General features: G+C 31.7%; 1 protein-coding gene across 1 annotated transcript in view; it reads right to left on the bottom strand.

Annotated features, from left to right (window-relative positions):
- Positions 1-7,222: 7,222 nt before the first annotated feature.
- Positions 7,223-25,090, bottom strand: part of LOC127736031 (solute carrier family 12 member 2-like) — a 52,815-nt gene continuing 34,947 nt past the window's right edge. The window contains exons 11-24 of the mRNA XM_052246529.1: positions 23,660-23,761; positions 20,921-21,076; positions 20,496-20,595; positions 19,614-19,725; positions 19,000-19,143; positions 16,563-16,672; positions 15,810-15,925; positions 14,412-14,660; positions 13,547-13,661; positions 12,720-12,806; positions 11,883-12,000; positions 11,465-11,532; positions 10,392-10,534; positions 7,223-10,002 (exon numbers count right to left, since the gene is read on the bottom strand). Of these exons, the coding sequence (XP_052102489.1) occupies positions 10,399-10,534; positions 11,465-11,532; positions 11,883-12,000; positions 12,720-12,806; positions 13,547-13,661; positions 14,412-14,660; positions 15,810-15,925; positions 16,563-16,672; positions 19,000-19,143; positions 19,614-19,725; positions 20,496-20,595; positions 20,921-21,076; positions 23,660-23,761 (1,613 nt within the window). The 3' untranslated portion in view covers positions 7,223-10,002; positions 10,392-10,398. The remainder of the gene's footprint in view (positions 10,003-10,391; positions 10,535-11,464; positions 11,533-11,882; positions 12,001-12,719; positions 12,807-13,546; positions 13,662-14,411; positions 14,661-15,809; positions 15,926-16,562; positions 16,673-18,999; positions 19,144-19,613; positions 19,726-20,495; positions 20,596-20,920; positions 21,077-23,659; positions 23,762-25,090) is intronic.

Below are 25,090 nucleotides of genomic sequence, written 5' to 3'. Positions count from 1 at the left end.
AAAAATTTAACATTTTTATTGCTTATAATCAATTTATATCATTTTCGTCACAGTGAATTTATCTTTAAAAAAAGTATTATTAGCTATATGTTATATTTAAAGCAACATCGATGCTGTTAACCAGTCAATCTGACTTCATCGCAAAACACCCGACATCTATACAGTATAATAATAAGAATAGAATGAGAATATTTTATTTTCCAATTAAAGGGCCCTATAAAGAGCTTTTATCATATTGCATACAGATACATAAGATTGGACATCAATTGATAAATATGAAAGAAAACAACACAGTTTTACAATAACTGTTATATAAGGCCAGGACAGTTTACAAATAAGGAGATGTGATGTGATTGCCAATGAGACCACTATTCATATGAGTTTTTAGATAGGTTATAATCAAAGTAACATCGATCTAAAAGGCTAAGATATTTGAGGCGGTGTTTGCATTTATAGGTGCTTTAACTTTTTCACTTGATTGGTCCGAATTTATGATTGTACAAATAAAATGTTGACAAATCATTTTGAAGCAACAGTTATATTTTCTCCATATAAAACAATGTTAACTTCCTGATGAGTGTTATTGTTGAGTTTTATTAGTCAATAATACTTATTTTCTGGTCAATGTCAGAGAACAGTATCCCCGCAAACCGACCCCTAATTCTTGTGTATATGAGCATAACAACTGTCATAGTTTGGACGTTGGTGTATTTCCAGAAAAAAAAACTGCATTCAAGTTAGATATACCATCGTATTAGTGGGAGAAGATCTCTTCTTCTTCTTTTATTGAACAACTACGAGATAAGGACACACTGTATTTGTCACCATCAGAAAGTACTAGATAGCTATTTTTCATCTGTCCTCAAAACAAAGAAACAGTACCTGCATGTCACATATGACATATGTGAGGAATACACCTTTCAACTCAGCACCGAATATTACTGTGACAGAAAGTGATGAGTGGATTGGACCAACTGATAGTCCTAAAACTGCTGAGTTGGTTGATCTTCAGCAGTTTTACTACGGCACTATCACCACTATCACAAAGTGATAAAACTGCAGTGCTGAGTGAATTGAACCCTCCCAACCATAGCTCTTGGTATCTATCCGATCTTAACAGTGCTCTTCCAAACGTCGATTGGCCGAGTAGAGACACAACGAGATTACCAGATATCAATATTTGCCACACCACTGATTTAAAAAAAAGAAGCCAAAGCCAATGCATCAAACTACTGTTCTGTATCGTAAACATTAGTTAGCTGTACTGTTTTAAAGCAGACGATTCACAGCCTAGTTATCAGACACATATAAAATAACAGCATTTTAGCCGACATGGGTTCAGGACGTCACAATTATGGGAAAGCCAACTCATCAACACGATTGATTACATATAAAAAAACATGAATCCCAGACAACAGATAGATTTCATCTTGTTGACTTCAGTAAAGTTTTAGAAAAGGTTCTACACAAAAAACTTGCAAGTAATTAAGGTATATCGCTACGGTGTTATAGAGGTAACACCCTGCAGTGGATTAAGAGTGTCTCAATGTAGGCAAATGGCGGCAAGTTGTAGTTGTTTGTGCGTCATCTAACCGAGTTTCTGTAGTACCTTTAAACCCAAAGAGAAATGTACTTAGACCTGTACTGTTCGTAGTCTACAGTAACGAAACAACATCCAGAGTCTAGTCCATCAACAGGTCAGCATTGTCAGAGGAGAAAATGATGCTGTAACGTATTGACACTGATAGTGATAATCAGACTTAGTTGAGTTTCGAATCAGAAAAGTGTGATGGTATTTTAATCTCTAACAAGTGCAAAATCATCAATACGTATAACTCCATCCATGGCCACATACAACAGATGAAACACCGAGCTAATTACTAAGTAGGTGTTACCAGTTCAGTTTGGATCCACACATTTGTACAATAATAAATAACCCCACCAACACCTTACGGTTTCTTTGCATAACAACCAGCGATTACCAAAAAAGAATTACAGAAGCCAGCTTAAACAGTATATGAACTAATGCTTACAGCTTGAAAATGTAACTACTGTCCGAAATCATCCCAACTAGCAGCATGCCACTTTCAAAGAATATGCGACGCTGTTCATTCTGCTTCATCATTGGCGACTACACGAGAGAAAAAGAGAAAGGAAGAGTGCAGCGAAAGGTCCATGCTAAACCAACTACAATTAGACAGTACAGTCTAGTGGAAAGAAAACAGTGAAATTTACCGAGATTTCAACACATAACGCAGATGACATTTAGACTAAGCCTCGCCCCATATTATACGTAAGAGGACATTACGATAAAGCCTTACCACATATTATAGGGAAAGAAAACATTAAGACTAAGCCTTACCACATATTATAGGGAAGAGGACATTAAGACTAAGCTTCACCACATATTATAGGGAAGAGAACATTAAGATTTAGCCTCACCACATATTATAGGGAAGAGGACATTAAGACTAAGCCTCACAACATATCATAGGGAAAGAGGACATTAAGACTAAGCCTTACCACATATTATAGGGAAGAGGACATTAAGACTAAGCCTTACCATATATTAAAGGGAAGAGGACATTAAGACTAAGCCTTACCACATATTATAAGGAAGAGGACTTTCAGACTAACCCTTACCACATATTATAGGTAAGAGGACATTACGACTAACCCTTACCACATATTATAGGGAAGAGGACATTAAGACTAAGCCTCGCCCCATATTATACGTAAGAGGACATTACGATAAAGCCTTACCACATATTATAGGGAAAGAAAACATTAAGACTAAGCCTTACCACATATTATAGGGAAGAGGACATTAAGACTAAGCTTCACCACATATTATAGGGAAGAGAACATTAAGATTTAGCCTCACCACATATTATAGGGAAGAGGACATTAAGACTAAGCCTCACAACATATCATAGGGAAAGAGGACATTAAGACTAAGCCTTACCACATATTATAGGGAAGAGGACATTAAGACTAAGCCTTACCATATATTAAAGGGAAGAGAACATTAAGACTAAGCCTTACCACATATTATAAGGAAGAGGACTTTCAGACTAACCCTTACCACATATTATAGGTAAGAGGACATTACGACTAACCCTTACCACATATTATAGGGAAGAGGACATTAAGACTAAGCCTTACCACATATTATAGGGAAGAGGACACTAAGACTAAGCCTCACCACATATCATAGGGAAGAGGACATTAAGACTAAGCCTTACCACATATTATAGGTAAAAGGACATTAAGACTAAGCCTCACCCGATATTATATGGAAGAGGATATTAAGACTAAGCCTTACCACATATTATAGGGAAGAGGACATTAAGACTAAGCCTTACCACATATTATCGGGAAGAGGACATTAGGACTTAACCTTACCACATATTATAGGGAAGAGGACTTAGACTAAGCCTCACCACATATCATAGGACATTAAGACTTAGCCTTACCACAGATGGCAGGGAATAGGACATTAAGACTTAGCCTTACCACATATCATAGGGAAAGAGGACATTAAGACTAAGCCTTACCACATATTATAGGGAAGAGGACATTAAGACTAAGCATCCCCTGATATTATATGGAGGAGGATATTAAGACTTAGCCTTACCACATAGTATATGGAAGAGGACATTAAGACTTAGCCTTACCACAGATGACAGGAAATAGGACATTAAGACTTAGCCTTACCATAGATTATAGGGAAGAGGACATTATGACTTAGCCATACCATAGATTATAGGGAAGAGGACATTAAGACTTAGCCTTACCACAGATGATAGGAAATATGACATTAAGACTTAGCTTGATTACAGATGCTAGGGAAGATGACATTAAGACTTAGCCTTACCACAGATGATAGGAAATATGACATTAAGACTTAGCCTGATCACAGATGATAGGGAATAGGACATTAAGACTTAACCTGATCACAGTTGATAGGGAAGATGACATTAAGACTTAGCCTTATCACAGATTATATGGAAGAGGACATTAAGACTTAGCCTTACCACATATAATAGGGAACAGGACATTAAGACTTAGCCTTACCACACATAATATGGAAGAGGACATTAAGACTAAGCCTTACCACATATTATAGGGAAGAGGACATTAAGACTTAGCCTTACCATAGATAATACGGAAGAAGGCATTAAGACTAAGCCTTACCATAGATAATAGGGAAGAGGACATTAAGACTTAGCCTTACCATAGATAATAGGGAAGAGGACATTAAGACATAGCCTTACCATAGGTTATAGGGACGACGACAATACAACTTAGCCTTACCACAGATCAAATGGAAGAGGCCATTACTATTTAGCCTCAACAGATTATATGGAAGAGGACATTAAGACTAAGCCTTTCCACATATTATATAGAAGAGGACATAAGGACTTACCCTCCAACATATTATATAGAAGAGGACATTAAGACTAAAAGAGGGACGAAAGATACCAGAGGGACAGTCAAACTCATAGATTGAAAACAAACTGACAACGCCATGGCCAAAAATAAAAAGACAAACAGACAAATAATAGTACAGATGACACAACATAGAAAACTAGACTAAGCAACACGAACCTCACCAAAAACTGGGGTTGATCTCAGGTGCTCTAGAAGGGTAAGCAGATCCTGCTCCACATGTGGCACCCGTCGTGTTGCTTATGTTATTACAAATCCAGTAATTAGTCTAATTGGGTAGGTCACATTCATGAAAAGGGAAGGGTATTATAGTTACGACATAAGGAACATATCCGATATCATCTGTGAAATAGGTATTCCATAACGGTCATCCAACTCTTGATGGCGTCCGTAAAATTTACGAAGGGATGATTTCAACTTCACCATTTGGAACTCTTGGTTTAATTGCTTCCTTGTGAGCAGCAATCCTCTATCAAGGAAATCATGATAGGAAATGCAACCCGGGAATATTGTATCAATTGGGAGATATATACTCCGTATGCAGGTGCTGCTGGAATGTTGCTACATAGAAATGGAAAGTTCACAATTGGGAAGCTGAAATCATCTCTTTTGTCGTAAAGTTTTGTTTTCAACCGACCCTCATTGTCAATTTCTAGATGTAAGTCAAGATATGAGGCAGACTTAACTGTATCTGTAGTATCTTTTATTTCTAGTTCGATGGGATAGATTCGTTCAACATAGTCACCAAATTTTTTATTATTTAGTGGGAGAGCATCATCTATATAGCGTAACATAAAGTTAAAGGATATTGCTAACTTCTTATCTTTCTTCCTAAGAAGTTCCTGTATGAAGCCTCAGTACACATTATATGGAAGAGGACATTAAGACTAAGCCTCAGTACATATCATAGGGAAGAGGGCATTAAGACTAAGCCTTACCACAGATTATATGGAAGAGGACATTACAACTTAGCCTTACCACAGATTATGTTGAAGAGTCCATTACGATTTAGCCATCTATGAGTTTTTACAATCGCTGGGTGGATGCCACTGATGGTGGAGGTTTTCTGCACGAGTGTATCACCAGCTCAGTTGTCAGCACTTGTGTTGACATGAATGATCATTGATATGGTCATATTTATAAATTAACTTTTTACAAAACTGAATTTTTCGAAATACTAAGGATTTTTTACCCCAGGAATAGATTACCTTAGCTCTATTTGGCAAAACCTACCTGAATTTTGGGTCATCAATGCTCTTCAACTTCTTTCTTTATTTGGCTTTTTTTAATTCGAGCATCACTCATGAGTCTATTGTGGACATGTCTAGTGTACAAAATTTTATGCCTGGTACCACATATTATAGGGAACAGTTTTATATATATATTTTGATATACAATTGAATGGTTCATAGAGTTTTAAGCTGTGTTGAGCAATATTTGCAAAATATCATTTCCTTATGTATATAAGTAATTAATGGCACCCAACGACTAGTCTTTTTAGTGTTTCCTGTATAATTTTCTTCAACATTTTGCACCAAAAAAATTCTTACATGTATCTTATTTTACCATTTATGTGGTCCCCTTGCACACATTACCTTCATATATGATGCTTGTTAATGACCTTTTACACACATGAAAGATTATGGTCAGGTCTATTATCTCCCGTTATTTTCCCCTAGCTGTAGTTGATGTCTCTACAGCATGTAGTAAAGTCTCACATTTGACCTTACTTTAAAACTTCATATATATATATATATATAAATATCGACATAACAACAGAATTCTACTGTTTATTCATTAATCTATGGTAAAATCCAGTGTTCAACAAAAACAATAAAATGATCAGAAAATAATGTAACATGTTTACAGCATTTTTGGATGGTTTTTACATAATCACAGTTTTTACATTTTACACATAATAAATACCACATAGTATAGTATTACAAAAATTATATACTTGGATCCAAATATATGTGTAGCTGACACCTATGTTGTCCTGGTTAATGTACATATATTTTAGTTATGTTCACCAAATTACTTACATTGCACTAGAGAACATAGAAAACTATAAACTTTGCGATAGTGGATAGTTTTTTGGACTTCTGAAAATCACTATACTTTCACTTTAACCAATGTTCCAAGAACTCTTTTTTATTATAATTTATATCAAACTTTCTCTATCTGAACTTCATAATGGTTGCAGCAAGTTCTGATTATTGTTAGGGTTATTAACCAAATATTCTCGGAAAATATCTTGTATTTTATTTTTACCCAATGTTTGGTAGCATTATTGAATTTTAGTCCAATTTCTATTTTTAATAATGCTGGAATCCATTTTTTTTTTTTATTTTGGTCGCACTTGAGGTCATCACAAATAATTCTTTAATGAAAATAATCAATATATCATCTTCCCATATTTCAGGCAGCAAAATGACCTTTAATGGGTTTTACAGGATTTTTTAATTAATTTTTTGTATTGATTTTGACCACCTGATGATCTAGTTTAAGAACATCCAGTGTTTTAAAATAAACCATTTTTTTTTTAAAACTTCCTGCCAGTCACAGACAAAGAATGACCAGTAGAGAGATATTTCACAATTGCCCTTTAGATCATGTGAGGTCAAACAAATTTTCTACTTTTCAATAATAATATTAATGAAAAAATGTTTCTCTCAAAACACATTTTAATTTCAAATAAAGAGATAGATGACATGTATTTCTCTGAAAAGAAAATTAAAGTTCAAATAGTTTTGATGCTTAACCCCCCCCCCCCCCCCCCCCACTCCTTTCTCATAATCTTTGCCCTCTTTACAGCCAAGTCCAATTATTTCAGTCATGTGCTAAGTATGTACTTTTCATTGACCTAATACAATGCAATGACTGTCAGACTTATACATGCAGGACAAACAATCTTATCAGAAATGATTGTTGTAAAGCAGGAAATGGAAATTCAAAGATCAAAATTCTTGAATTGGTCAAAATCATTTTTTCCTACTGAACTTGTTTATAAAAAATAATTAATGATACATTTATAAATGCTGGCTAAACAGCCCTTTTTCAAGGCATGTAATGCCTAGACATCATGAGAAGACCTGAACTATTTTAGAATGAAACAGTCAAAACAATAAATTCTACATAAATAGCACAGATTATATCCCTCCACTAAATTCTAACAAAACATATAAAAGCATAATAAATACTATGTTCAACTAAAAAATATAAATGAGAAAAGTTAACAATCAAATAAATAAAGTAAAAAGTAATATTGTCAACTAAGATACATGTAAAATATTAATACAAATCAAAGCTTTTAGAATGAAACTGCTGTGTTTTGTGTTTATTAACATGGAGAAATAGTATTTTTCTAAACTTCTTAAATCTAAAAAAAAAATGTATTTGAACTTCACATTGGTTCATTAAGGATGAAATTTTATCCATATCAGACGATGTACTTTTATTATGCATATATTAGTAAAATGAGATGTGGAATAAATAAATATTCCTGAGACAGCAGCCAAACAAAATTTTACTAAAAATCCACAATTAACTATTACTTTGTTATATTTCATCATTATTATTCATTATACTGGCATGTACCCAAATTATTGATTGTAGTTTGTTAAGCATTAAACTCTGTATCTTATAAATTAGTACAAAACATTTAAACTATTTAAAATTTACTTTTAATATTGATGAATAGATTTGTCATGATGTTCATAAATTACAATAGCTGTTTATTATTTAATCAGAAGTTCATCAATATTTTGTATTGACTAAATTATCTTAATTGTTGTATATTTTTTTTATATATATCTTTTTAAAAAAAATTTTTATGTCAATTTGTTTGTACTACAAAGATCATTCTGAGACAATATTTTTCAACTAAACAGGGATAACTATAGCTGACTTTTGGACTATCTGAGCTAATAACATAAGTTATTTAAAGATATTGAACCAGATGATTGTAATTATTTTTCTTTCAGAAGATCACCTAAAACACATCAGTTTTTTTCCTTATGCTTTGTAAATTCTTGACAAAATAATTGCGATAAAATAAATATAAACTGAACACAAAAAATATTGCAAACTTCCTAACCTTAATCTCAGTTTTGAGTTTTAACATTTAAACTGCAATCTTTAAAATAAACCATTGGGCAATCTAAATATATCTATGTTTATTTCACTTTATGTTTTTAATTTAACTTATCTTGTAAATAGATGTATAGACAGATTTTACACAATTTGGGTTTACTGATTTATGTTAATCATTAATGAAAAATATAATACAAAGGCTCCCCTCATATAAAATCCCTTCTTGAGAACCATCTCATTTTATGGTCTTGTTTGTTGTACATAATGGTAGTGTTTTCTCTGTTATTGAATCTAGCACCAGAGGTAACATTTTCTTAGCTTAAAAAAGGCGGTCCTCTATGAAGGAGGGTGGAAACAGAATTTCAAGCTATAATGAAATAAATAAACTTAAGAAAAAAAGAAGAAAAGCAACATTTCTTATTGTTTTTGATAAAAGCCTGTTATGGTCTGAATTCCATAGTAACCATTATCCTTTCAATATATATTTTCTTGTTACCAAAATATAGGTAATTTTATTCCGCACATTTCCCCCAAAATTGAGACAGTTTATCATAGTAATCTTTATAAAAATAAATGGTTTATGCATTAGTAATACTTTATTAGCTTACAAAATATGAAATTAGTGAATATTAAATTATATTTGTCATGTAATGCGTAACAGAGTAGTATGGATTCATTTGTTGTCATGGAAACTTGATTTTGTGGTTTCAACTATTTTTGCATACAAGCCTATAGAAAACTTGTATTTTTTTAACCATTTAAAATTCATTGTTAATGTTCATCCCCCAAAGGAAATAAGTACCCCACAAATTATAGTGAATCCACAGTATTAAGATTTATATGGAAAATAAATGTATATCACAGTAAGCAAAATATCTCTATAACAAGTTTGTGACTCACTATATATATAACAAAGTTAAAAGAAAGTGCAATTTATCTTACACTATATTTCCGAAAAATATGATTACAAAAATATTTTCTATTTAAGATACCGCATTTGAAACCATTAAGTTTGATCAAATGAGTCCTAAGAGCCAGCCAATAAATTATGTCAGTGTGAATCAGAATTGGAAAAAATAAATTAACAAATAATGTCTTATTACTTTTACTTCGTTTCGATCTTCCATACAAATGTCAAATCATGTATGAAAGTGGAAACAACTTTTTGACAAAATCAAAACATGTGAGTACAAAAGAACAAAAAATACTTCTAATGTTAATTAATGTATCAGTCTTTATTCTCTTTTTCTGCTCACATGATATCATCCCTGTATACATAATACATTGTACAGTAGTCTATCTTTACCAGCCTATTTATTTCTAGTCCTAACACTTCCATGTCTTCAGTATTGTAACCAGTATTTGCTTTCTGAAATGAATCTCTCTGCACTTGTTCAACTATCAAATCCATTCTGTTTATGCCATTTTCTTTTGTTTTCATCTGTATCTTCTCACAACCTTTATATATATAAAAAAAAAAAAAAAAAAAAAAAATTTTAACTAGTTTTAAAATTTAAGCCCCTTTTTAATTTGCCTCCAAAATTCAATGAGTTTCCCTTCAGCCGACACAAATTATTTCATTTTTGACAAGTACACTTTACAAAGTTATATTAAAAAGATCTTAACCATTTGCCAAATAATGATGACCTGCGACCTGTAAATTCTCTCCCATCATAGATATGATTTCACTATCATGTTGGAGTAAACAAGCAAAGTTTTCTAATGTTACTAAATTGAACAAAAATATGAAAATAATGAAAATAAGATGGCCGAAATGACCAGTGAAGATCCTACAAATGTAAGCATTTACTTGGTTGCTATAAAACTTACAATGACTTGGTACTGACCTTAAAGCTATGAATAGAATGTCAACACACTGCTCTGATTACCACGTAACAACAATATCGGTGGCATTCCTGTTGTCAAAACATCCAACCATGCCATGTACAATCCTGCTGGACAGGTACCTTTCCTAGGCATTGGTAAAGTCCTACAGAAAATAGCAAATCATTTTACACAAATAAAGAAACAAATGTATTAACTAATACATCAAACAATATGGAAAGTAGGCAAAATGTGTGACATACAATTTGTTATTTGGTTTGTCCTTTTTAAGACCTCAAGTTTTTTTAAGCTCAAGCCAATTTGAGATGAAGAATGGCAATAAATATTCCTTACGATAACTGGTCAATTACCTTTTACCTTCTACTCAACTTATCTTGTAAGTTTTCTTTTTTAATTCTGTTTGCTTTCATGTTAGTTTAATTTTCAAATTCTTCTTTATTTTAATCCTATTTATTGATTTGACTAGTGGAAATCCTAGACATTGTTGACAATACTTTAATGATAGAACTACACTTAATACATTGAATTCAATGCACAAATGCTGTAAGATTTAGATATGACTAGAGGAAATCCTGGACATTGTTGAATGTTTTACAAGATCTTTTGCTTCCTGTGGTTTAAAATCATTTTGAATATGATTGTACCTTGATATCCTATTATCTTTTAAGAAATAAATGGAGAATGTGTCTATAGGACACAGATGATGCCCCCACTTCCATGTAACATTATAAAGAGTCATAACTCGAGAACGGTAAAAGTGACGCCACCCAACTTGGAACTTGATCTGTGTTTTGTGGTAATAAGCATTGCATATAAGTTTTAAAACATTTGGTTGAGGCAAACTAAAGTTTATAGAACGGAAACCAATTTTGGGTGTACGTACAGACGTACAAGGTGACGTCTAGGGCATAATAAACAACTACCTGGAAATACCAAGGGAGTTTCCCCTTCCTTTATATTTTTTTTTCAAGATTTGTGTGCATAAACAGGATTATTTTTTCAGTGTCCAGCTTGGAAAATTATTATTGTGCATATAGCATCCCATATTCTGATCATACATAGATAAATAACTTACATTACAATCAAAGACGCTTCTGATGATTTGATCTTCAAAAGCTCGCTCAATCTAACATTTCTCTGCGTCTACAATAAAACCAAACACAAATTTTGTATTATTTTTGTCAAGATAATTCTTGTTATTATTATTATATATGCATTATATCAGTATTTAATTAAAACAACTTTAAAGTTATAGTTTGATATGGTTCTACTATCATACAATAATTACTTAATTACTAAGTCAAACTCATTCTTCAGGTTAAATACAGTTAATATTTTCAATTTCAAAAACATTAGACCTCCTGAACATGACATTTTTTATTCCCTGTATAGTAATCAGAATTTCAACTTTCTATGAGTTATACATTTGTATGAACATAGTCATCATTTATTGGAAAACTTATACTGTTTTCTAAATGAACATATAATATTACCTTTTCTTTCAATAAAATTAAATCCTCCTCTGAAACTTTCCATGGAAACTGTTCTTTAGTCTCTCCATTATCCTCATCTAACATCCAACCTTCCAACAAACTTTCAAAAGACTTCATACTGTAGAAGAAGAAACAAAATACCTTAGATTACTGAAGCAATTTCCTTTAAAAGAGAAGTAATCTTAATGTTGTATATGAGAATTGTATAGGGGTAATACAAACAAAACAGAAACATCCCCTATGTTCATGGAAAAATAGTGCAAAATCATAAATATTACTGACTGTATAAAATAGACATTTCATTGCTAAACATTTGGGTCTATCTAGTAAAAATCATTTCAGAAAATCGAACTAAAAGCAAAACATGAAAATTTTGTTAAATCAACTTCCTTTTGGTTTTTTTTTCTACTATGCCAAGAAATGAAGCGGTTATTTTAACAGGAATTTTTTAGGTGGAATTTTATTTTTTAAAGTGTTTAATTTTACAAAGAGAAATGATAAAAAAAAATTGTTTTGAGCCTACAGAACTCATCTAAATTCAAACTCAAAGTTTCAGTAGTCCCACTTTTATAAGATCACCTTATTTGTACATTGAAAGCAGTCTTTCTCCAAGTTTTTATTTACTTCCATGCATTTTGTAACTTGATAAAATAAACAAAATAATAAAGTTGATCTACATGGAGCTTAGCACTAAGTTCCAATTCATTGTTATTTGTAGTTGCTGTGAAAAATGTGATTTACTACTATGAAATTTGATCAGATTTATAAAACACTCTTGACCTTTCAAGGAAATACAAAAATTCATCAAACAGGAAATTTATATGCAATTGATTGTACCTTTTCTCACTTGGTTTACGTCCTATTTCTGGCAAAACATACATTTCTTTGCAATCTATTCTGAATTTACTCAATAGTGTTGCTAGCCTGTAAATCAAAAAAATTGTCATATATAGTATCTTCATGAACATTACTCCTGTACACCTTCACACACTTCTAGGGAGATTTTCTTAACAGAGCCTTTTCTCGACCTTTGAAAAGGAATTCCCTAATGGGACAAGAAAATCTCCCCCCCCCCAGATAACTTCCCCTAATGAACAATATGTTTTCCTTTCCAGCAAGAAATTAACAGGTTTTTATGCTACAGGCATTTATTGCCCGAAAATTAGTTTTTCATATTTGGCTTAAAATTTTCTTCTTTGGAAAATTATTTTCTAATAGATATAAATCATTAGGCAAACAATCATTACTCCATCTGTTGAAAAAGTAACTAATTATATTTTATATCTCCTTTATGAGAAGTAATCTTAATGTTGTATATGAGAATTGTATAGGGGGAATACAAACTAAACAGAAACAACCTCTATGTTGATGGGAAGATAGTACAAAATCATAAATATTACTGATCTGCAGTATTGTATAAAATAGACATTTCATTGCTAAACATTTAAATTTATTTTTTCAATTTTTTTCACATGATTTTTTTTCTGTTATTTATGAACCAGAATTTTCATGTGTAAAAAAGGGGAAGAAAGTCTTACCTTGCACGTAAAAAATAAGTTTGTTTTGCAAAAACTTCAAAGATAAAGTATAATTTTGGTGTAGCCTTAAATACTTTTTTATTTAAGTTGTGAGGATTTTCACTTATATTTGAATAATGAACTTACTGTCTCTGTTCTCTATCAATCTCTCCTCTCTTTGTCCCTGCTGTAAATATTCTCAGTTTACAGTTACTCCATTGTTTCTGTGTAGTCAGAATGTATGGTAACAGTAATGTCAAACCTGGCAAAAAACAAACAATTTTCAGTTACAACATTGACACTGTGTGGTTAGAATTGTATTAATAATATCACATCTGAGAAAAAACAGACATCAATCAATTTTGATTCACTATATTACACATTCTTTTCAATTTAAAGTTTAGGAGTGGTCTACCTAATTTTATAAGCACTAGACAAAAAATTATATATACTTATTACTTTCTTGCTTTTTGTGTAAACTATGACTAAATTTTCGATTCATTCCAACCCAAGGCACTACAAAGCAAGCTGCAAATTATTTTTATTATTCCATGTGGTGACTGCCAAAACGTTAATCAACCTCCATTTTAGGGTCAATGACATCCGTAAAAGTTTCAAGATATCTGTTCTAGCAGTACTTCAAATTGACTTTGAGAACTTGAAAAAAAAAAAAAAGAAAGCGTAAAAAACTAATTATGATCTGCATTTTAAGGTCATTTTTTAAATTATTTTTTTTCGGTACCTTTTACAATCCCTTTATGAATGATGACATTGTTAAAAGTTCCAATTTTTTTCATATAAGTAAATGTTTGTGACCACACTTCTTGAATGATAAATGTTTACCCCTCAAAGTGGTACTTATTCTATTTTTACAATCCATGACATTTTGTTGATTGGATGTATTTAACATTTTTTGGATAAAAATCACAAGCAAAATTTCAGCTTTAGTGTATAGATACACCTCAGCCTTTTATCTTTTGCTTAACTTAGCAGATTGACTAAAAGAACATACCTCCATCATCAAACAGCCACCAAACATCTATGGTTCCTTTCCTAATCTTTTTTCCACCAAACCTTTCTGACAGCTGATCTAAAGGAGATGCAGAGTCATCCTTCTCCATGTCTCTATTAGGTGTAGAAGCATGAGTCCCCACTTCCCCATTGGTGGATGCTGTACTATAACGACGTAACATGGTAGGTGATCCCTCAGGAATGTTCAGAGTTTTATCTCTTTCCTGATCATTTTCGTCTTCATCTTCATCTTAAAAAAAAAAAAAAAAAGAAAATGAGTCAATATCCCTAATGTGCCTCAAATTGAATTTGATGAGCAGAGGAACTGTGTTATAAAGGTGTAAAAACTATGGAGTCATTGAATGCATGCAAATAACTGAATTTCCAAAGAACTGTTAGTGTAAAAATAAGGATTCTTAACCTTGAGAAACAGCATCATAAATGGCTTTTCAAAGGTATGAAAAATTGTGGAAAATTTATTCTCACTTCATACCCCAAAAAATTAACCACATTGTGACAATGTCTCGGCTTTAAACAAGCATTTATACATATTAAAATTTCAATATGGGCAGAGGAATTGAAAAAAATGCTATCATGATATTGATCCCAAAAATAAGATTATTTCTTATGAAGTAAGAATCTTGTAATCTAATTGGTGAATTACCTGGGTGTAAATAGCACCTCATCCCAGCTAAAATATTTACAACCAGGACCCATATACCCTTTACTGGGTTGTAGTACTTGTAAACAGCTATCAAAGGTTTTCTTCACCTTACTAAAGAGATCCACACTGTAATATTGTATTTTTGAAGATATATTTCCATTTTATATATAAAACAAGACCAATACTGTGTCTAGACCTGCTTCGTTGCATGCAATTGATTGAGGTAAGATGTATACTGAAGCATAATTGATTGTTCCCTAAAATCATTAAAGCCAATAAAATTTCCTTATACAATGAGTGTTGTAAATTTCAAACTATTGGCAAACAGGAAGTGGCTGCACGGCAGATATAAAATTCAATAAAAAAACTACAGCTTAACATTATCAAGCTGCAGACCAAGTATAAGATCATCTCCTTTCAAAGAAGCCAAGAAAACTTTTTAGAAAGTTTTCTTCCCAAGGTGACTTCATAAGGGACAGAAGGACTTACAGACTAACGGACAGTGTCAAGCAGTTACAAGACCTGTTATTGCCATTGGCAATGCATGTAAAAATAAGGAAATGTGTAATAATAGTTAGGAATGTGATAACAAAGGAAAAGGATGTAAACAACTTAAAAGAACTGTACAACCTTCAACAATAAGCAAAACATATACCATACAGAAACCTATAAAAGGTCCTGGCATGACAAAATGTGTAACCTATCAAAAGAGAAAAAAAAGCCCAGACTTATTACCATTTAAGTTGACTTCTTCCTCTTGCTCTTGCTTTGTACAATCACCACTTTCATCAACAAGAAATCCTTCCTTTACTCTTAGTATAGCCATTCCCATCTGCAGGTCAAAAGCATCACTGAAACACAAAATATTGTTGTATTCAATTTTTAACAGAAATGTAAATTAATCTTTATAAATCATATTATCTACTGAAATTTATTACATGCATAAAACTTGAAAAGGAATAACTTTTAAATATAATAACTAAAATTGAGTGTTGGATGTTATACTGAATTTTTTACGACTTGTGTGCCTTTTTGTTTAACCAGTTTTTGCAAAAAGAAAACAATGGAGTAAAAGATTTTAACAGCTTATCCAACATAACAGGATGGGTCATAAATTAAGAGTGCCCATCAGGATTATATAAATATTTAAGTAAATTTAATAAAATGTAAAACATTTTTAAGTAAACTAAAGAGGAATTTTTAAAAAGAACATACCACTGTTTTTAATAGTAAATTTTCACCTAAAAAGCAGATGAGATTATATCATTTAATGTTTATCCTTTATAAGCAAAATTCTTAATTGTACTGTTTAGGGTTAGGGTTAGCTCTACGTTAGCTCTGTGAATGTCTTGCATTCATCTGTGTTCAATGAATTTATTGTCATTTTCATATATTGCATTCATTCATAAATCCTTAATTAGAATAAATACAATTATTTAAAACTCATAACTAGCAAATATACAAAATGAAACTGATCAATCAACTTACTGAAATACATTAAAGTATTCCTCAACTAGACGTTGGTCTTCTTTCGTCCTCCAACCTGACATAAAACCCATCATCACTACATTAGGTCGCAGTTTACCACATCCTGTGTTCTGCGAATATATTCAAAATATGTTACATAAAAAGAATCCCCACTTCCCCATGAACATATATATATTTCACCATATTCTTGATACTTAAATATGTTCAACACAAAACCACCAATAGAAATATATATGCAAGTACCTTCAAAGGCTGGCAGATAACTTATTTCTGACACAGCCCTAAACATAAACCTCTTGAACAGGCTGTGATAATAAATTTTTTCTGGTCATCAGTCATTTAAAGAAAACTTTTTATTGATCAGCGAGACAGACACATCAATATTTTCATTAATTATCAATTTTGTATTCTAACCCAAATCATGCTAACAGGACTGTATTTAAAACAAAAGAAAAAATACTCTTAATAGTCAAGGGTATAATTCTATAGGGTTATTAGAGAAAAATGACATACATTTGTTATTGTGGACTAAAAAATCCAAAAACTGTGATAACATATGTATGTCACATGATTCAAAGAGGCAATATCCATCCTTTGTGTTGTTAAAATGTATACAAGTTCTATTGATATTATTATTGTCTTTATGAAAACTAAACTATAGAAAGATATAACAGTTCATAGTTTGCCAATCATGCATTGTATACCTATGTTATTACAGAAAAAATATGCCTGTAATAACTAAAGGGTGTTATTACAGCTTCTCTACATCACTTCAAAGCCTTTGGTCAGACATATATCATGCTTAATTACAATGTATTTTAATTTATTGTAAGAAATAATGATTATGAGGTTCTGCACAAGCTTCCAAGTAATTCCCAAGTGTCTCATATAATAAGTTACATGCCTGTAATAACTAAGCCTTGTTATTACAGCTAAGTTTATCCCTTAAAAGCCTTGTCTCACTGATTTACCATGGTTGATAAAAAATGTATTAATTTAATTGAAAAATTAGTTATCATGGCTGTGTATCAAGGATGTACACCTCTGAGAAGCCAAAAATTACTAGAATTAAACTTTTTTCTTAACCTGATTTTTGGGTTTATATGACTGTAAAAAAATAATTGGTGAAGAAAAAATCATATGGTGGTGCACTTCTTTTTTTGCTACAGCCATTTGAAAGTACCCAATTCTGATGATTTTCCCATTTTTCATCAATTTTTCGGCTATTATCATGAAAATAATCACAGTTTCACAATTAAACTTTTTTTCATACTTTCAATAAAGATGAAATGGATCAATCTGAATAAATTTAACTTAAAAAAACTATAGGTAAGTGTTAATATAAGAAAGTTTTATAAAATTTTGTTGCTTTTTCGAGTCAAATTCACCATACTGTCAATTTTGTAAATTTGGGATTTTTCTCTTTTTTTAGAACAAAAAGCATATTATTTTAACTTCTTTGTTATAAATGATTGAAAAATCACATATCTAAGAAATTGATATGGGATGTACATGTTTCTGATAAAATCATTTCTTGTACCCCTCACCCATTTTCTCAACATATTGGCTAATGAGACAGACTTGATTGGTAATAAAATTTGAAATTACTCAAAAACTACTTACTTTAAATACACAATTTTTTCACAGAGTTAAGTTTGATTATAATATTTTTTAAATTCATTGATATTTTCCACTTGTATCACATGTTTTCGAAATAATTCCAGAACAAGATTTCAACGAGACTGAAACGTCAGAAGAATACATCCTTAAGTTACTGCGCAAAGTTTCAAGAATTTCCAAGTGCCCACTAAAAATTAAAATATCTATGATTTATTTTACAAATAACAAACATATGTTACAACAAAGTAAGAGGTCAAAAGTCGCAGGCTCACCATTAAAACTACAATAAACTGTTGACACAGAGATATGCCTCGACTGTCGGCGTGAAGTTTAGAAAAAGACAATCTAATGGACAGCAACATTGCTAATTAATTCAAAGTTGTTGGACCATGAGCTAGTGGGCAGAGCATTTACGAAACGATTTTGGAAATGACGAAAGTATTTCTGATCAATTTCGTCACTTAAATGTAACAGTAAATAAATGTGGAATGTGTCCATGGGACACAGATGATGCCCCTGCTTGCATATAATGTTATAAAGGGCCATAACTCAAGAACTGTAAAAGTGACACTATCCAAATTTGAACTTGATCTGAGTTTTGTGGTAATAAGCATTGTGTATAAGTTTCATAACATTTGGTTGAGGCAAACTTAAGTTAGAGAACGGAAACGAAAAATTCAGCAATTATTCCATTTGTAAAGGGGTATAACTCTAGAACTGTAAAAGTGATGCTACCAAAATTCAAACTTGATCTGTGTTTTGTGGTAATAAGCATTGTGTAGAGAGTGGGGCATAAAAAATCTGTCTTTCTACTCACTAGCATAAGAGCCTGGACACCTGTCCTGAAATTCACAGCTGATGTTGCACTGTAAAACGCCTTAATCTTTTTCTTATTTAGCCATCTGTTTACCTCGTATGATTTGTATCTGTTTATCAACTTCACATTATCATTAAAATCTCCCTGAGAACAGAAAAACAAAAGAAATATTAGGGTTTATCATAAAATAAATTCTCCATCTTTTTCTTCTTCTTTACTGTATAGAGAGATTGTCTTTTTATCTTCTTTGGAGGTAAAGATTTCTTTTAATATCATGACCTTCTGTACAGTATTTTGTCCATTCCACCTAACAGTAGCTTGATCAGCAAGTTGCTGCTGTTTACTTTCGTGATTTTTTTTATACTTTCATGATTTTTTCCCATGAGTCCTTGACCTCTTAATATCTCATGAACATTTATCACATATCTAATCTTTTTTCAAAGAAAAACTTTTTAATTTCCTTACAATTTTTTTTTAGAATGGATAATTAAAGATAGTGTTAGTCATAACCTCTGGTTAATTTAATTTAAATTGACTAAATTTACAAAGAATACATTGTTAATTGTGTACCAATAATTAAAAAAATATAACATATAAAACTCAATGATGCTCACTATAAGAACATGGCCACACATCATTAAGCTGACTTTCTTTGAAAGTGACCACACAAAGTCCACTAAAGCTGGTCTTGACTTTGGTAGTCCTGTTAATACTAATATCTGAGGTCTGAAAAAAATCAAAGAACAAAGATACACTAAATTGTCACTAATGCTAGATCTGGTGGCACTAAATTTTTTTTGTGTATTAACTAGATTACAGGATCATATGTTATATAGATGTATAACAGATATGAATGTGAATTTTGTTCAGTCTTTTTAATATTGCAAGATATGATTGATTGTTGGTGATTAACGCCACTTTCACTACACTAAGCTATATCATGGTTACCAATTTGTATTGGTACAGGAAACTGGAGTATCTGGAGAGAACAACAGACCTTCGCATGGAAAACTTGAATTCTTGTTCATTTAAAATTCAGTCTAATTCAACTGTCCATATCAGGGTTCTAACTCACAACCTCAGTGTTCACAGGCTACTGATAACTGAAAATGAACTACTTAGGCCAAAAAAGGCCTCCTATATGATATGAGGTGTTCACTCAATTCTTGAAGTGGAAAATTTTCAACATAATAAATATCAATTAAACTTTTCTTCACCAAAATTTTAATGAATTTTTGCTTCCATGTTTTAGCTGTTTAAGAAAATGGACAAAGTGAAAGTACTTTTATTGGAGGTGTCCCAATAAAAAAATATCTTATTTTAATACCAATTAAGTGCATACTATTTATACCTTTATATAAGTCTATAACTATGAATTTAGAAACCATTAACCAGGAAAATTGTCAAAACTTGAATAAAACTACTCTGACAGTATCCAACATTACATTATTTTCAATATCAACAATTTTTTCCAGATTAACTGTGAACTTTCTAACCTGAAGTTTTTGATGTGATCTTCCACCTGGATTAATTTTAATGTAGATTGTAAAGCAGTTCTATATACATGGGCTTGTGTGGATGAACCCCAATTAACATCTGAAAATAAAATGGTTTAATGTCTATTAATTTACAGAAGTTCTGCTGTACAGAAAGGCACCAACAATATGTTCCATGAATTGTAAGACAATTGATTCACAATATGTCATCAAAGTACAGCATCCAAACTAATTATTTACAACATGGCTATGCTGGTAAAACATTACCACTTACTATTTGTAAAATGATGCTACTTTAGTCTTTTCAGATCTCTTTCAAAATGAGTGTGTCCAATGTTTATTTACATATTGGATAATTTAACTTGTTTCTAACAAAACCAAAGACTTGGCACAGATTTTCATACATACTTTCTGTTTACACATACCTGGCTTGATATGATGTACATATACAAACAAAGCTACAATGACAGCAAAAGTAATGAGAGCTGTCCACCAATTAATTATAAACATCACAGTTGTACATAGTAAGGCACCCAACAAACTTATCCACATAGAGTAGTAACGGAAAGCAGGACGCCATCCTGTTAAGGTAATACATAATTAGGTATAGAAATCATGTTAAAGTAAATCACACACATATTAATATCTATAATTCTAATGCAATTTGTTTGTAATAGCAATTTTGATTGGAAGACATAATAAATTTTGAGGTTTAAAATCCATTGTTCACGTGACTGTAACATTGGAAAGCCTCCATTTGGAATTCCAGAGTTTATTGGCATGTAATCCCTTCAATAATAAACAAAATAATCAGAAGTTTCACTTGTAAATCTCCATTTTGTCAAATCTTATTTCTGTCTCAACCATATTTAAAGCATACAAATGCGTGGTGTTAATTTTTAATGACAGATTGATACAATTTCATGCTATTTAGGCTCCAAAGACAAGTACACATTTCACTGCATTTTACATCCAAAGTTTAACTTGAATGGAAAACTAAGTTCTTTTGCATTAGAATAGAGATAAACATATTGTATTCTATCCTTGGCTTACTTAAAACTTGGTTTTAATGCTGCAAATATCTGTTTACCTAGCTCTGATACACATATATAGGTTAACTCAATTTGAAACAGTTAAACCTATGATTAATGTAGGCAAGGTTTAAAATAAAATACAGTTATCTCCTAAAGATAAGTTGGAGATCACATCAAATAATTAAAATAAATTCAAAACAGTTACCTGTCAAACTGAATTCAATATCTTAGTAAATGATGAGCCACATTTTAACTATAATTACAAGCAGGATTAAACCATTGCAAGCCACACGTAAGTTATCACAATTAGAAAAATAAAAATTCCAAGCTTCGTTTAAATTATCAGATCTAGAAGAATCAAAAATGTATTGTCCCTAACAGTAGGTGAACCAGTTTGATTTCATACTCATATGCCTTTAAAATATGGAGGTACTATGCCATCACTAAAAAAAACAACATATGAAGTGTCATAATGAGTCTTTAGTCGTTTCAGTTTCGATTTTTTGCTAAAGCTGGTGTCCCTTCATCCTGTATCTTTTTTTACAACATGATACAATGATTTTCATGTATGAGGAAAGCCAGAGATAATAAACTGCTTCGCTGAGCGCAGCTAGATACGCCCGCAGAGGTCCAACCCTGAACAGTTGGGCCAAAAATGGACACAATATTCAAGCTTGATTCAGGTCCGAATTTGGATTGTAATTAAATATTTGACATATTATAGGTTTCTGAATAAATGTAGTCAAAGATCTTGAAATTGGTTATATGAATTGAATTTATATTCAATTAAAGATTTCTTGCTGTTGTGCAATACTTAGTAAATCTGTTGTCAGACTATAAACAAATAAAGTTCAATTAATTCTCAATGTCATATTAAAAATTTATGAAAATAAAAAGGGAGCTTACATCAATAGATATAAACAATTCACCAAAGTTTCATGAGAATTGGTGGCAGCATTTTTGAGTTATTGTCCGAAAACTGGAAAATCACCCCTTTTTTAATGAATAAAACCCCATAACTCAGAAATGTAAAATGTAAAATTTATAAAATTCTAAAGGGAGCTTACATCAATACATACAAACAATTCACCAAAGTTTCATAAGAATTGCTGAAAGCATTTTTGAGTTTTTGTCCAAAAACTGGAAAATCCCCCCTTTTTTCATAAATAAAACCCTGTAACTCGGAAACGTAAAATCTAAAAATTATAAAAATTGAAAGGGAGCTCATGTCAATAGATATAAACAATTCACCACAATTTCTTGCAAGTTGGTGAAAGCATTCTTGAATTATTGTCCAAAAACTGGAAAATCCCCCTTTTTTTAATGAATAAAACCCCATAACTCGGAAACGTAAAATCTAAATTTTATAAAAAACGAAAGGGAGCTCACGTCAATAGATATAAACAATTCACCAAAGTTTTATGCAAATTGGTTAAAGCATTTTTGAGTTAATGTCCGACATGTTGACGACGGACAGACGGACGGACAGACGGACGGACGGACGGACGGACAGACGGACAACGGTATACCATAATACGTCCCGTAAACGGGCGTATAAAAACTGCTATTCAGGAAAATTAACACAAGTTGAGGACATGATTGATTGATTATTGGTTGGTTAATGTCAATTTGTCCAGTTGAGAACATGATTCATGATTGATTGATAATTGGTTGCTTAACGTCAAGTTGTCCAGTTGAGAACATGATTGATTGATTATTGGTTGGTCAACATTAAGTTGTCCAGTTGAGAACATGACTGATTAATTATTGGTTGCTTAACATCAAGTTGTCCAGTTGTGAACATGACTGATTAATTATTGGTTGCTAAACGTCAAGTTGTCCAGTTGAGAACATGATTGATTGATTAATTATTGGTTGCTTAATGTCAAGTTGTCCAGTTGAGAACATGACAGATTAATTATTGGTTACTTAACAAAAAGTTGTCCAGTTAAGAACATGACAGATTATTGGTTGGTTCACGTTAAGTTGTCCAGTTGAGAAACATGTTTTTGGCATACATTTGGTAAGCAAACTGTTAAACTCAATTCCACATTTTAGTAAATTGTTAAGACACATGTAAATTATCACGACTAGAAAACATTAGAAAAGTAAATATGTTGAGTAACTGACCTGGAGATCTGGCTAGGGATGCATCAAACACAGCGTAATTAATAAGTGTGTAAGCCATTAAGAAAAAGTTGGATATAATCGGAGCTATAGCATTCAAATCACCTGAAAAATAAAACATCAATTAAATTGAATATAATCAGAGCTTTAGCATTCAAACCACCTGAAAAATTAAACATCAATTAAGTTAAATATATTAAGAGCTATAGCATTCAAATCACCTGAAAAATTAAACATCATTTGCTATTAAAGTTATTATTTTTCTTGTTCTTACTGTTTTTACATCTTCAAGTCTCTCTAAACTATTGACAGACAGGATAGTTTTACCACAATCTCTGTGCCTTTACAAAGTCTCTCTAAACTATTGACAGACAGGATAGATTTACCACAATCTCTGTGCCTTTACAAAGTCTCTCTAAACTATTGACAGACAGGATAGATTTACCACAATCTCTGTGCCTTTACAAAGTCTCTCTAAACTATTGACAGACAGGATAGATTTACCACAATCTCTGTGCCTTTACAAAGTCTCTCTAAACTATTGACAGACAGGATAGATTTACCACAATCTCTGTGCCTTTACAAAGTCTCTCTAAACTATTGACAGACAGGATAGATTTACCACAATCTCTGTGCCTTTACAAAGTCTCTCTAAACTATTGACAGACAGGATAGATTTACCACAATCTCTGTGCCTTTACAAAGTCTCTCTAAACTATTGACAGACAGGATAGATTTACCACAATCTCTGTGCCTTTACAAAGTCTCTCTAAACTATTGACAGACAGGATAGATTTACCACAATCTCTGTGCCTTTACAAAGTCTCTCTAAACTATTGACAGACAGGATAGATTTACCACAATCTCTGTGCCTTTACAAAGTCTCTCTAAACTATTGACAGACAGGATAGATTTACCACAATCTCTGTGCCTTTACAAAGTCTCTCTAAACTATTGACAGACAGGATAGATTTACCACAATCTCTGTGCCTTTACAAAGTCTTTTATTACATTGTAGTGGCTGTATTATTAAAAATTATCAATCACATAACATTTCAATTAGGGTGCAAAACTATCTTAATAATATTAACCTCAAAACCTTCATTACAATAAAAACTTACTTATACTTAAATTATATGAACTAGGAGAAGTGATCTAGTGATCACCGATACCCCCATCCATAGCAACTGAAAGATCATGATTTTGTTTGAGGTCCAAAACATTCCATTAAAAATGTCAAAAGGGGTTTCCCTTTTATTATCCAGAGACCACAAAATTTATACTTTTTCAAACAATCAAATACCATAACTCTGCAATTTAAAAATTTAAACATGGAAATTGAACATGTCATCCAGTAATCACCAAGCTTTGAATTTTTCCAACAATCATGAATTATTACTCTTGAAAGTTAAAAGTGAAAACCATGAAAATCAA

This window comes from Mytilus californianus, unplaced genomic scaffold, assembly GCF_021869535.1.
Source record: "Mytilus californianus isolate M0D057914Y unplaced genomic scaffold, xbMytCali1.0.p SCAF_3, whole genome shotgun sequence".
Taxonomy (NCBI): Eukaryota; Metazoa; Mollusca; class Bivalvia; order Mytilida; family Mytilidae; genus Mytilus; species Mytilus californianus.
The sequence above is the reverse complement of the archived record's forward strand: the minus strand, read 5'-3'. Positions and strand labels throughout refer to the sequence as shown.